The 14,920-nt window shown below is 36.0% G+C and overlaps 1 protein-coding gene across 50 annotated transcripts in view; it reads right to left on the minus strand.

Moving 5' to 3' along the window:
* The window catches only part of SOX6 (SRY-box transcription factor 6), a 705,491-nt gene that overhangs the window by 43,368 nt on the left and 647,203 nt on the right, over positions 1 to 14,920 (minus strand). For all 50 annotated transcript variants that reach the window (XM_078340670.1, XM_078340651.1, XM_078340627.1 and 47 more), the window contains one exon: positions 1,030 to 1,138. In XM_078340670.1, coding sequence (XP_078196796.1) covers positions 1,030 to 1,138 — 109 coding nt within the window. The remainder of the gene's footprint in view (positions 1 to 1,029; positions 1,139 to 14,920) is intronic.

The following is a 14,920-nucleotide window of genomic DNA, read 5'->3' on the forward strand; positions in this document are numbered from 1 at the left end:
TTTTCAAGGGATTAGGGTCCTGGAGGAAACCCTGCCAGTAAAAGGGATACTAGTGAGATTCTTCCCCTTGAGCTAAAGAAGGACTTTAGCTGAGACCTCAGATGGGCAAAGTATCATGTTACTCTGGAGAGAACAAATTAATCTTCCCTGACTGTGGGACAGATTCTGCCAAAAGAACAGCTAACAGGAAAACCAGTCTCTACTCTGTGATGACACAGTAAATAACCAGGCAACATTACTACTGAATTGCTGACCTAACCCATAAATTGTACCCAGACTCTGGGGAGCAATTTCTGCTGATGTGCTGCTTGTGTATTTAAAACAAACAAACAAAAAGGGAAGAGAAGTGAACAGGCATTGATATTGGTGCAGGCAGACATTCTGAGAGTAAGGCTGGTCTTTCCGCCCAGACTTTTGAAAGACTTTAGTAATGGTTAGTGCATAGGCACAAACTGGGCCTTCCCCAGACAACTATTAAGTTTATGCTAAAACTGCTGCAAACTATCATTTAATCCTCAAAATAAAACTACTTTACCTGGGAATCACTTGGTTTAGATATGCTAAATACTCCGATTTGATCATTCCACAATGTATATGTGTATAAAAATCACTTTATACCCCATAAATATATACAATTATTACTTGTCAATGAAAGATAAAATAATGTTTAAAAGCCCCCCTTTGTATATTTTCCCTTTTTAAACACAAATTCAGTGAGGTGACTGAAACACAGAATTCTGCCCTTTATTGAAATGTAAATGCCCTTTTATTTTAAAACTTTAATGGTACCTTGAAGTACTTGGATTGCTAAGTACTCAGTAATGTAATATCTAGCTGCTTCTTAAAGTCTTCCACTATAATACATAACATAACATACATACATAGGTAAAGAGTAACATTTCCTCTGCTTTGCCTAAAAAATTCTAGCTGATGACGCCTATGAAAAACTATAAAGATCCTATGTCTAGCTCAGACACACCTTTGGAAACATATGGAGCAGCAGAAAAGAGCTAGGGAAAAGCTACTCACCCTCTGCATCTTCCGGCCGAGTGAGATCAATGACTCCTGGGCCCAGTTTTCCATCTTCATTTGACTTTCCTGTTAACTGGGGCCCCAAATTCTCAAAGCGTGATCTTTCCTAGAGGAACAAATAATTAGACGCTTATTCCAGTTTCCAAAACAGCCACTATTTCCTTCCAGTTTCTAACTTGCTTAATGGGCAAAAGTTGAATTCACAAATATCATTTCTGACCAACTTGGACCAATTTTCATGTTTCAGGAAGATTCCACTGAAAGCCATTTGTGACATGGACACAGCACTGACAGCATCTAGACCATAGTGCCTGTGAGGAAAGGAAACCTGTGACAGGGAACCTGTAAGAGCTGCTCTGCATATCTTTTCTCTGTTGGGTTTGCTCCAGTAATCTAAAAAGAATGCAACAGAGAGGGTTGAGCCAAGAATGCCAAAACCCGAAAGAGCAGTTCCTATTAAAATAATTTAATGGGAGAGGAATTTTCCCATTTAGAGATCATAGTTTGCATTGGTATTCCTGTGGAAATACAAGTCAAAATTTTATACACGAGGATTTCAAAAACAAGTATTTCAAAGCAGGCCAACTAGATGATGACTGATACTACTATTTTGTCTCAGAATTTCAACTGTGATTTTTTCTGGGAAGAGAAAAGGAGGACATCACTCCTAGCCAGCCATGGAGCCAGGAATATTAAATACCCTTGCTGCTTTAGGAGGGAAACCCAGAGATGTTTTACTTGTTCACCAGTTCTCTAGGAGTAGGAGTCAGAGGCAACACAGTGAACACTTCCTCTGCAGCTTTCTGGATCAGTAGCAGAGGGGCTCATTGACCATCATTAATATGGTGTTCTTGTCTGCAGAAACACAGCACATGCCCCCCTCTCGTCTCCTCACTACTCTCCTGACTCAAACTTGGCTTTGTGTTGTGCTTATGAATGAATGAGACCTTGTTGTTCATTACTATGAAACAATATTAAATGTCATGTCAGCTTGAATTTACAGACATGAAATAGCAGCTTCTAGCTCGGGGAATGGTTTCTGCATGTTATACTTAATGCATTATGCAGCAGTAGAGTGCTGATTGCTGTTCAGTCTATTGTTCAATGACCTAGTTCTGTACTGAGCATGTTCGGCATTAGATGGAAACACTCTGAGTGTTCTCTTCTGTAAGATGTTTAGAAACTTGGAAATATTCTTAAAGAGCAAACATACAATTACTTGATAGAGGCTGTGCTTCATTTGTACAGCCTCACTACATTTGTGCTTTCTAATATGATTATTTTTGAATATCATTATATTTCTATAATTAATTCCCATCAGTCAAATTGTGCAGGAAGTCTTCCAGTTCCCCTTCATCATGGAATATGTTGAAATCTATGTTAGAAGAAAACACCACATAAACCTTGCTTTAATCTACACCATTTCTATGAAAGATTTGCAACAAAATTTATAATCATGAATTTCCCTAACTGAGTAATACTCACTAGTTTAAATAGCAGTATGTAGGAAAACCTGTGAACTATGACACTTATAAAAAACAGAATGAAAATAAAAAACAAATTAAGTGCAGTTCCCTAATATCTTCTAATGTGAAAACACGGTGCACAAGAAGAAATTAACCCAGATGCAGGACACAACAAAAAGCAACTATAAGCCTTGTGGGAGCTTCACACACAGTCAGGGAAGGACAGCTGCTTTTAATCAGCCAATTTCTATTTTTGAGTAGCACTTTGGTTGTCATGATGTAAAAAGAAAAGAATTAAAGTGAAGATGAGTGGTACCAGGGAAAGCAAAATATTCAACCTTTGTTTTATCACATTGTTTCGCATTTCAAATATTTGCATGTGAATGCTTTCCCTATGTTAAATGCAAAAGGAGTTTTGATGTGACACCTGCAATCTTCTTGGAAGAACAACCTTTAACTGTATTTTCATAGGGGGAAAAACAACTTTCTCTGAAAATCAACAGACCGTGCTACCTATCAATATGCATATTTCAAGTATCTTTCTAGTCATTCATTCTCTTTGATTTTACTAGAAAATATTCTCAGTAAAAAAAAAAATAATAAAGTTCCTGAAAGAATATCAATATTTTGACAAGGAAGGAGAAGAGGGAAAATTACATGCCATGGTTTGTAAAATCCTAAGACAACAAAGCTTACATGATGATAATATCTTTTCTTTTATAAAAATTGAAGTGCACTCACAATTCAGTAGTATCAGCTTGTTTTTAATCATAACAAAAAACATTCAGAACATTCAACAACACATTCACAGTGTCTTTGAAGTCATATATTTTTCTGACTTCATTGAAAAAAAAATCTTCTACAGAGATACTTTCCTTTAAAATATCAATATTTTGACAGAATAGAAGTCAAGGAAGAATATCCCATGAAACACTTCTTAAATAGGAAGAAAATAAATCAATGATAGAAATTGTTTTGGGCAGTGGGTTGCATTTTAAATTTGGTAATATTAAGCACTTGTGTTTGAGATTAAAGAAGGACCCTGCAAAGCCATGCCCTTTCATATAAATTTCCACCTAGTCTCCCAGAAGATTTCCTTCTTTTCTTCAAAGAATAGCTCAGAATATTTATTTGCCAGCCACATAACTATAAGATAAGAGGGCCTGATGTCTACAAGTTATGTCTGGGCAGCTGAGCTAAGCAAAGATTTTACCAGTGAGGTCAAACATGAGCCTAGTAAATACAGGATGTGGACATGGGCACAGAGAGAAGTATAAAGATAACCTCAGTTCCAACAAGCTTAAACTTCTGCCATTAAGTACCCGTGAGCATGCCCCTATATGGAACAAATATAGGCTGTGGGTGGCAAGTTCTTAAGTCCAAATTTCCACACACTTGAACTAGCTCTTACCACGTACATAGCTCCCAAGTAAGATACGTTGGAGATATAAGCAAAATACCTCAATGCTAATTTAATCCCACCCCTCCAGGAAAACTGCCCCATGTTGACAGTGGATTTTACGTGCAGCAATGTGATCAGACACTTACTTATGCATTGTCAGTCACAAACATGCAGGCAACATAAAAGTTATTGAAAAAAATTAAAGTCAGCTCTGCTGTGTTGTAGGACTGTTGGCTCTCTAAGTGCTTTGAAATTAGGATATATGAGGTAGATGTTGCATATTAAATAAATATATTTAAATGATAAAGCCCCCTTTAGTGAGAGCTGATAAATGTTAAATGTTACAAGCCACAAGACGGTAGTATCCATCATCTTCATATATTATCAGAGTCAATGACGGGGCAGCCTCACTGATGACAGATAGACTGCTGGATTATTATCCGTTATTTCCAGAGTCACTGAACAAACCATTCAACTCTTTGGGCATTATTTTTAACTTTGTATTAAATTAGCAACTTTTCCCTCCCTACCATGGCAAGATTGATCAATTTTGTTTTTTCATGGGTGGAGAGAGAGAATGAATTGGGGTATCTAAAAGAACAGAGGTTTGTTTTCATCTAGGAAAAAAATCAACTTCCTCTTACTGGCACCAAATATAAAATTGTGATCTGGGGAAAGAACAGCAATGAAACAGTAAGCACACAATAATGGCTTTTCTTTGCACTTAGATAAAAGCTGAATTTTTGATGTGCACAGTATATTTTAATAAAATTTTATATACTATGTTTTATACACTTATTGGCTATTCCATAATAATGTGTGTGCTAACAGTAAAATTGCTCTTAAATTTATGTGTGTTATTTATATGTTCCCAAGTAACAATGCTTTTTGTTGTAAAAAATATTCTGTTTATTAATGTAACTTTACAACCACTGCATCCAAGATCCGTGGTAAATTAATGACATTTTTATTATTTTATAGTGTCATTAAATTTTTACTGATCACTCCATCAAACAGAGGCAGTAAAGGCCATAATGTAAACTGGGACACTTAGATCAGGCAGCAGGAAGACATTCCATATAGTCTGAAGAAAACTGCTAGCAATAAATGATATTTATACCATCTTTAAGCATGTGAGAATACTTGGATAAGTTTGGCAAAACTGTTTCAGTAGTAGAGTGGATTGTGTACTTAAATAACAGTTTGCTTGCCAGCGAGACAAGCCTTTTTCAAACCATATGCGAAGTGACTGATTGCAGCCATCTCCTGAAAAACAACATGTGAAATGTAATGATGCACTGGGTCCCTCCCTTCTGCATTACCAAGACTGACCGGCGGGTACCATGCCTCAAATTATTTCAACATGGTCCCCTTTGCCACAAACTGAAGTGGAAAATGGCACACGCTGAGAGAGGCTTTTTGTTTGCTGTTTTACAAACAAAATATATTTCATTTAAGTACACATGTCTGGACAATGATGTGATATATTTCATTCCAATGGTCTGAATTAGAGAGGTACTTTACCAACCTTTATTCAAAAGCTCATTTCTAAGGGGTGTCTGAATATGGGGGATCATTCACAGCAGCCATGGAAAATACAACTATGGAGCCATTACCTGTGGCATAGTTAAAACAGGTAAAAAATGATTATCTCATGTTATTTTTGTGTGTAAAGTGCATTATAATTAGGATACTCTCTGTACTGACTCTTAACTAAACCTAAATGAGTGTTGTGAACTAACTGCTAAATATTCTATTTATGTATATAGAAGACAGTAAATAAATTCTATGCTCATATAATTATGAATTTAGAAACACCTAATTTCTACAAGGGGATTCTGATATGATTCTTTCTTAAGTAAAAAAAAGGATTTTGTTGTTGCATCTTAAAATATATATTTAAATATTAAAGACTTAGAAATCTTTCAAATGTGTAATGATAAAAAATTTTGCAGGGAAGGTTAATACTACAGCTCCACTAGTCATGTTTTGTGGGTATTCCTAAAGCAGAGTTTTCTAAGAAAAATAACAAATATATGTATTATAAACAGAAGTTCTCTAAGGCCATGACAATATCTTGAGATAATATCTTATCCTCAGAGTTTCAGCTATGTCTGGGTTATTGAGTGTAAGCTAAATAAGTCTTGTTTTCTTCCTAGCTCTTACCTTCAATTTTTATGAAAGTTTGATTTCCATTTGCGTATTTTGATGTATTTCCAACCCAGAAAAACTCTTTCCTAAACTGAAAGTAAAGATTCCCCTGCAAAAGTGGCTTTCCCTTTACCCAGCTTCTCTTCCTTTCCTATGTTCACACTGGTGCCAAGGGGCCAGTCAGTGTGATTTGTCTCACTGCTTTTCTCGCCCTTCTCTGTACAGGCTTGCTGATTTTTCTTCTACAGAGCCTTTTGCCTTGTTCCCTCTCTCAATGCCCTCCTGTCATCACTAACTACCTCAGCACATGTCTTCATGCCCACACACCTAGCTCACTGCTGCAACCCACTTTCTGATCTGCCTGATCCTTGGCACTGTCCTCTCCAGTCCTTCTACTCACACTCTTCACAGAGTTCTACTTCCTGTCTCTTATTGAAAACCATCCATGGTTTCCCATTTCTATTGCATTTCCTCCAAGCTCCTCTACAAGGTCTTTCATACACTGCTGCCTACACACCTTTAAAAACTCAATTTCCTACAGTTCTCCTGTCACATATCCTCTGCTTGGGGAGGACAGTGACTTGCCTTCCAATAATAATATCATGATCATCCTCCTTCTCTCTTCTTCTTCGCCAAATCCTATTAATATGGAAAAACCCAAGTTTTCCATTACTCTGTAAATTCTCTGATCTATCTACTCTCTGATATACAAAGATTCTTAGTTTTCCTTACATAATTAGCCCCTGGTTATACTACGTTAAAGAATTGGGCTTTTGGTTCATGTGAACCACCAAGTCTCCCTTGACAACATCAAAAGATTTTTCAAGCCAGAGATTGTATCTTAGACCTTTTCTATGTATCTTACAGAGCATTTAGTATTTGTGTCCATATATATTTGCAGGTTTATATAACTCATCCAGGCCACATAACTGATCCAGCCATATAAATCAAAAGCATGTTGCACAAGTGAGTATCTAAAAGGGCAATAATAATAAAAACAAGGACATTCAGAAAAATGCCTTAAATATTTTATAAAAGAGGGAAATAAGCAGTTTTAAAAGCCTTTAAAGCAATGGTTAAGTTAAAATGAGGCTGTTAGGGTGGTTCCTAATCCAATTTGACTGGTGTCCTTATACAAAGGGTACATCTGGACACAAAAAAGGACCCCAGGGATGTGTGCACGCGAAGAAAAGAATGTGTGAGGACACATCAAGACAGCATCTATCTACAAGTCAAAGAGAAAGGCCTCAGAAGAAACCAACCTGCTAGCACCTTGATCTTGGACTTCTAGCCTCCAGTCCTGTGAGAAAATTAAATTCTGTTGTCTAAGCCGCAGTTTCTGGTAGTTTACTATGGCCACTTCAGCAAAGTAATACAATGCTAGCTTCTACCTCTTATGCCTTGTTGCTTTCCAAAATTATAAATAATAAAGCAGCACATTTTAGAGATAAGGTCATATTAGCCTCAGAAACAATTATCTAAGAACTTCTGTCTTTAGGATCTAGTAGCAGTTCTATCTGTTGACAGCCTTGTCCATCCATCTATACATTTATCTGTTATTCTTCAAAAGAAAAAGTTAACCTTTAAAGGGAAGGAGGCACTTGACAAAAGTTTTCAAAAACAGGAAGATTTATACTTGAGGTAAGAAAGAATCAGTAAAGACTGCTGTAAGCTGTCGAGATATATCTAGAAATGCTGATATATGCCACTGGACCATAAGCATTTCGAGGGAGGGAAAGTGTCTCATGACTCGCTCTGTGCCCAGCTAGAACTGTGCGCTGCAAGCAGAGAAGCAAGCAGCACATACCTGCTGAAATGAACTAATGTTTGCAGAGCTTCTTATGGAGATGTTTTATGGACCTTTCAAAAACATTCTCAAATGATGTATGACAAGTTTCCCTCAGGATTTGAAGAGTACACCAAACTAAGCGAGTTCGGACTCCACGCCCCTGGCAAGGACAGCATCCTAGACATCTCCTGTAATGCACATTTGACTCTTGTCACTGACCATCAGATGAGAAATGATACAGTAGCATTAACTGAAGATACGAGACCCTTTTTGGCTTGGGAGCCATTGAATTAAATTAGTTTCATCAGGATTAGAGTGCTTACTGAACCCCTTTAACCAAATGCTTTCTGTCCTATTCATATGGTTTTAATATGGTTTTAACCAATTGCAAGGTTATTTATAAGTTTGCAATTCCCAAGTAGAGTTATAAAGCATTCAGATTTAAGCAAATCCAGTTGTGTAGCAGCCTAACTCCTACTTATATGTGGTTTCAACTTTTTATTCATGTACAGAGGCATGATGCAGATTTGTTCCTGAATATTCTCTGATTAAATATTTGTTTCAGTAAAAAGTTCACAAAAAGTCCCACTGTAAAATTATACAAACTCCTATTAAAACTAAACACATTATTTAAAAAGTGAAGAATTCTATCTCTACCTAAACCACCAAAAAGATACTGTTATCCTAACATGTACCATATGAACAAAGAGCGTCACAATAAAATTAATGACCAGCTAAGCAAATGTCTTTTTCCAAAAAGGTATCTTGGGAATTCTATTAGTTCAAAATCTATGTACTTGAGTTGAGGTACCTATTTAATTTATAATATGTACCTTTTAGTATTATTTGTGGAAACACAGGTGCAGTTTATTCAAGTTGAAAACATCAAAGCTCTATGAACCAAGAATAAATATTTTCTTCAAAAATATAGCTTCTATTTCAATTTAGCTGGCAAACTGATAAATTTTAAGATTTTTTCCCTCAGAAACATAACCACAAAAAGTAAAAAAATGTAAGGTATTGATACCATGTATTTGTTTAAATTTATGAGATATATAAATTGTATCTCCTAAGAGCTTTTCCTATCATTTAAGGAAATACGTATGCTGCAAAAATGACATATATTTTAAAAAGAAGAATAGGGAGTAAGAGGAAGCTTTAGTTCCAGAAGGAAATGTAAAGACCTCTTCATTCAAACTGGGACCAAGGAGGTCTGGACACTTACCACAGTCCTGAAGCCAGCTGGTGACAGATCCAGAACATGCCTCTCACCTCCAGACTCTCAGTCTCCTGCTCCTTCCACTGAGCTACTCTGTACTCTACAAACTATGCTAGTCCCTGTATAATTCATCAGCAAAAGGAGGAAGTTCATTTCTCTCCATGTTTTCTTCCAGCTCTGAAATCTGATATTTCTATGTTATTTGACTTTCTTTCTTTCTTCCTCTCTCTCTCTCTTTCTTTTTTTTTTTTGAGACGGAGTTTCGCTCTTGTTACCCAGGCTGGAGTGCAACGGCGCGATCTCTGCTCACCGCAACCTCCGCCTCCTGGGTTCAGGGGATTCTCCTGCCTCAGCCTCCTGAGTAGCTGGGATTACAGGCACGTGCCACCATGCCCAGCTAATTTTTTTTTTTTTTTTTTTTTTTTTTTTTTTGTATTTTTAGTAGAGACGCGGTTTCACCATGTTGACCAGGATGGTCTCAATCTCTGACCTCGTGATCCACCCGCCTCGGCTTCCCAAAGTGCTGGGGTTACAGGCGTGAGCCACCGCGCCCGGCCCGACTTTCTTACTCTCTAAGATCTACATTGCAACCCACATTGATAAAATCACTTTGCCATGTCCTAAAAAATTCTGAGAAATTATTCATCTCAAGAAAAGCACTCAAAAACAATGCGTTTTTTTTTGTTTGTTTGTTTTGTTTTGTTTTTTCCAAATAAGCCTACCAAAGCATGGTCACATTTAGCCAAAAAGCATCTGTTGGCGACTTCTGAAATTCCATGGCCACCATAGGCAAAAGCAATAGAAGGGAAGGGACACAAAGGAAGGAGGCAGGAAAAATCAGAGGGAACACATTTTCATCTGAATGTGGCTTAAAGATTCCTCTGTGTCCCTAGTTTGAGATTCATTATGGTGGCACTAGCCCAGAATACATCCCTTTTTGTCTGCAAGTAAAGTAACATAAATGCAAAGACCGTGGCTAAGAAGAGGGCCTCTCTTCAGAAAAAAACTGGTTAACTCCTTAATGTCAAGATTTTGTATATTTTACTGTTATCCACCTTCTAGGAAAAGAAGAGGCACTAAATAAGGTCAAATGATGTCACAAACGAGTATTCAAATAAAAAGTAAACATAACCCAGGACTATGTCTGATTGTGGAAGAAGCTTTTCTTAAGATTAAGTAAAATTAAAATTTAAAAACTGTTTTCATTTCATACAAATTTAAAAAAATCATTCTAAAATTGAAAATTTTTAAATGAGTTTAAAAGAAGAAGAAAATATTTAGAAATCCTTTTCAAAACAGTACTCCAATATGGCACCATTACAAAGGACAAAAGATAGTGTCCAACTGTGGAGATATGTGTTAATTGTATGGTTTTTCAAAGATGTGGGAGAACTGATATCAATTACAGTATAATTACCATTACTTCCAACAGAGTTAACATGTAGTTACCACAAAATAACATACAATTAACTGGTGTCACATTGCACACCAGACTAAATAAGATACAAATTAAGAATTCCCAAATGTAGCCTTAATACTCTTCCATCTCTTAAAAAAGACAATAAATATGAAACAAGTTTTCTCTGATAATGTCACAGCATTTGAAGGAATTAGTGTAATTATTCAAAGAGGGAAAACCAGGATATATAAGTTAGAAAGTATCATTTTTAGTTATAAGATGAAAAACTGCATACGGAGGGAGAAGAATATATTAACAAAAAATTTAAATTTAATAAGCTAAAGGTATAGTAAATAAAATAAAATTTCCCTCACACTTCTTTCACTTCCTGAAATTAGGCAGCTACATTTTAAAACCAAATTCAATAATGTTCTTAGCTTTTACTAATACCTAATATTTTTTGCTTTATTTATCAAACATGGAACAAGAGCTTGCTTTAGTAGTGCTACACATAAATGAGTCAGGCTCAGTTCAAGACAGGAATTTAAACCAAATTTTTAGTTCTTTGCTATGTGAAGCAGTAAGTTATGTCTCAATGTAAGCAATTTCCTTATCAGGAGGTGAACTTAAGGGACAAAGAATGCTATGGTTAAGCTTGAAGAAGTAAAATTCCTTGTTGGAATGTCTCAAGTTAGCAACAATAATACAGGATGCCTCCACGTGCTGCGTGTGAGAGAGGGGCACATGTGGGAACACATACATGCCCACTGCGCATCTAGGTTTAATTAGAAGAGAACTGAAAATGGCAGAGTGCAATGCTGTGAAGTTGATGAGAGGACAAAGGGAAAGGAGCTGTATTTCAAATAAAGCTACAGTGTATCTGCTATATCCGTTTCAAACATCTGGGCTTCCAATTATTTATTGAACTCATGTGTAAGACTTATTTGGGAATACTGCAAACAGTTATAGAACAGGAACATACAACTACTTTGTAAAATACTTGCACTACTGAACTCTTGATAAAATCTTGAACAATATGAGTGAAAACTGCTATGACATAATTATCTTTGAATCAATGTGTGAAAACAATTTAGAGGTTAGCATGCTAAGAATAAATTTCATACACAGCCTGCTAATTAATGTAGCAGACAATATTTTATTAGGAACTTCTATTTTGCATATTTTTGAAGATTTAGTTTATTTCTTACATGTGACTTTTTTTCCTTTGTGGTATCCAAAGGCTTACTTGAGATTAAATGAGGCTAGACACATTTGTAAAAGGCTGCACAACTTGTTTGAAGATTACATAAGCATATGCATAGATCCGCAAAGCTTTCAGGGCAAGTCTGTTCCCTGTGTAGTCAATATTTTCCCTTTTTCTATGAATATAGAGCTCAGGAATAGATGTATTATTTTTTCACCCAGTTTTATTCCATTGCATTCATGAAGATTTTGTTAGGCTCCAAGGGAAACCAAACTGGCTAGGAGCGATGACAACAGAACAAGGATGGGTACATTATTATGCCATGTTATTTCTTCTTGTTCCCACATCACTGTTATATTCCTCTGATTACTGCAGTCTCAAAAAATGTGCTTATCACTGTGTGTGTTAGGCAACACTGCAAGATCGAGAAGCTAATATCCCAGATAGAGTACATTATGCATGTAATGTAAATGAGGTATGTGCTCTCTACATGTTGGCCGTTTGTCATCAGAGAGCCAGCGAACAGAAAGGATGGGTGCAACTGCTTTTATTCTCTTCCACTGTTTCCACAATGGTGAAAATAAAGAGGTAAACAGAATAAAAATCACCTGTCCTTCACAACTGATCTTAAATGTCACAAACTTGAAATATTTACAATGTAATATATATATATATATATATATATATATATATATGGTAGAGCTTTTTGTTTGTTGTCTTTATATTAGGAAAAAACAAAGCTTGTCATCTTCACATTCAGAAATTAGAAAATGAAATGCAGCACATCACAGTAAGGGTAGAGACAGCACTGACTTTATTTCTCAAAAACTAAATAGTCAGATATTTTTAACCGTGGACTCTGAATTCCTGGTCTAAAAGCAAGGGCTTCAATGTAAACAATCCTTCCTGCTGAATTAGAAATGAATGCTTAGATCACAGGTTAACGTCTTGAAGTGAAATAAAAACACCTCCAAGGGCTCTAGGAAATGGGCTCAATAGACAAGCACATGGTTATTCCTACTGCTTCATCAGCAGCACTCCTTGTCCCTCTCCATCCCTGCCTAGATAAGGAGAAACTTGGAAAATCAGCTTGAGCAGGATGTGAGACAGAGAGGCAATTCCTCAGTCCTAAAGATTGTTTAACGAGAACTAACTAAAATGGATTTGTATAGTCTTAAGGAAAAAGACGGTTATTCGGAGACCAAATAACTTTCCATGTGAATGTTATAATTAGCAGTTTTAAATCTCTGTAGAATTTTTAATGGCACTTTCGGGACAATTAATGACTTAAGAGAAGAAGAACATGAGTATAACTATACAAGCTACAAAAGTTTTTAAAATATAGCTCTTATTTAACTCTACTGCATATATTTGACACAAAGAAGGGTATAACCAAAGAAAAGACTAAATCTGTTTTTCACTGATTAAATAAATCTCATATTTGAATTTGCATTATGATCAAAATTTTAGTTTTCCATAAATAAATCTCATATTTGAATTTACATTATGATCAAGATTTTAGTTTTCCATAACTGAGGTGATGACCAAAGAAGTAGCAAGAAAAATTGCTTAGAGAGAAAACCAAACTTCCTGACTGCTTCAGGACCGAAATATTAAAACTTCATTTATATAAGGCTTCAAGTTGCACATCGTGTTCTCTTATTGGCAACGTGACATGAAGTGCTGGATTATTAGATTGCTTAAACCAAACAAAGTCTTAATGTAAATATGAGCTGTTCAGGAACTCTAAGGTTTAAAATATTAGTCCTCCCTTAAAGACCAGCTAATATATTTGCAGTACTCACACTTGTATTTTCAATTATTTAAAAATTCATTGACAATTATAATTTTTCAATTAAAAATAATTTAAATTCCAAAAATTCATTGTCTATCGTTCTAAACAGTCACATAGTTTGCCTTCTGTGTAAGCTGATTTGACTACAAACTTTACTCTTCTTTAGTATGGTTTCTTCTTGAAGGTAAATCAATACTTAATATTGCCTCAAATATCAACCACAGAAAATTTTTATTTCATTGTTACCTTTTAAAATTATATAAACGAGGAAATGATTCTGGAAAACCAGTTTGTACAAAACCACATGATATTCACTAACTCAACAGTGTTTGGATCTCATTGTATTGCGCTGATCAGTAAATCCATCTACATTTAGCTAATTCTCAGTCCTCAGCTAATTCTTTGAGCCAGAGATGTTTGGTACAACAGACCTGATATGCTTGAAATAGACTTCACTTCCTTTCTACATCCTCTCCTTCCCACCATCACCCACAAAGATGATAAACAAAAATTGTTTTATTTATGGAAAAAAGTGATGACATGCTACTTATTTATGCTATCAGCCTAAGGCAACTTTGCATCTACCTTATTCCAATGAAACAGGAGGCAGAAGCCACACAGCATAAAGCTTCCTTTCTGGGCAGAAATCAGACTCAGTTCCCTTCCTCCTCACACAATAAATATGGTCAATGCTCTGACTTGGTGGCCATTAGCATCTTATAAATTGTAAAGTCTTTTCCCACATATTATCGCATTTGTAAGGCATAATCATCCTAATTTTACAGAACATACTGAGACTTAGTAAGATTTAGAGACTTCCCTACGATGACACAGATAGTCAGATGTAAGCCTAGAAAATAGATCTCCAGCTTTAAAATTGAGACTAAATTCCTCGGCTGATTCGTAATTTGTGATTTCTGATAGTGTAATTTGTGAAACTTTACTGAGTTTTAGGTATATGAAATCAGGAAGATCAGCGTCCATTCTGGCTTCCAAAACTTTGCAAGTTGGTATTTATTTTATAAATTTAACTTTCTGAAGCTATTCAAATCTAAGACTTCACTGCATAGCCATTTAAATAAATGAAATCAGCATTAAGTTGTGAATAAATGTGTACTGGTTGTCTCTCAGTCCCCCAGGCTGTGCACTGTTTCATGTATGGTTAATTCTTATGTGGATTTACAGAACTTATCATTGAAGATGCACACACAGAAGCTCCTGTTAACTGTGCTGCTACCAAGGACACAGGAGTAGTAGGTAGATATGCAGGTATTACACACTACAGCCCTGCCACAGAAGAATGCAGAGACGGCAGCTGCCTCCTGTAACCATGAGAACTTGCAGAAAAATCATCAGTGGTCAGAGACTGCACCCTAACTGCAGTAGGTTGTAAGATTGCAGTGAGAAGTGAAGGAAGGAGAGAGGGAGGGTGGAAAAAAAGGAAGAAAGGGAACAGGTAAGGG

Source organism: Callithrix jacchus, chromosome 10 (genome assembly GCF_049354715.1).
Source record: "Callithrix jacchus isolate 240 chromosome 10, calJac240_pri, whole genome shotgun sequence".
NCBI lineage: Eukaryota > Metazoa > Chordata > Mammalia > Primates > Cebidae > Callithrix > Callithrix jacchus.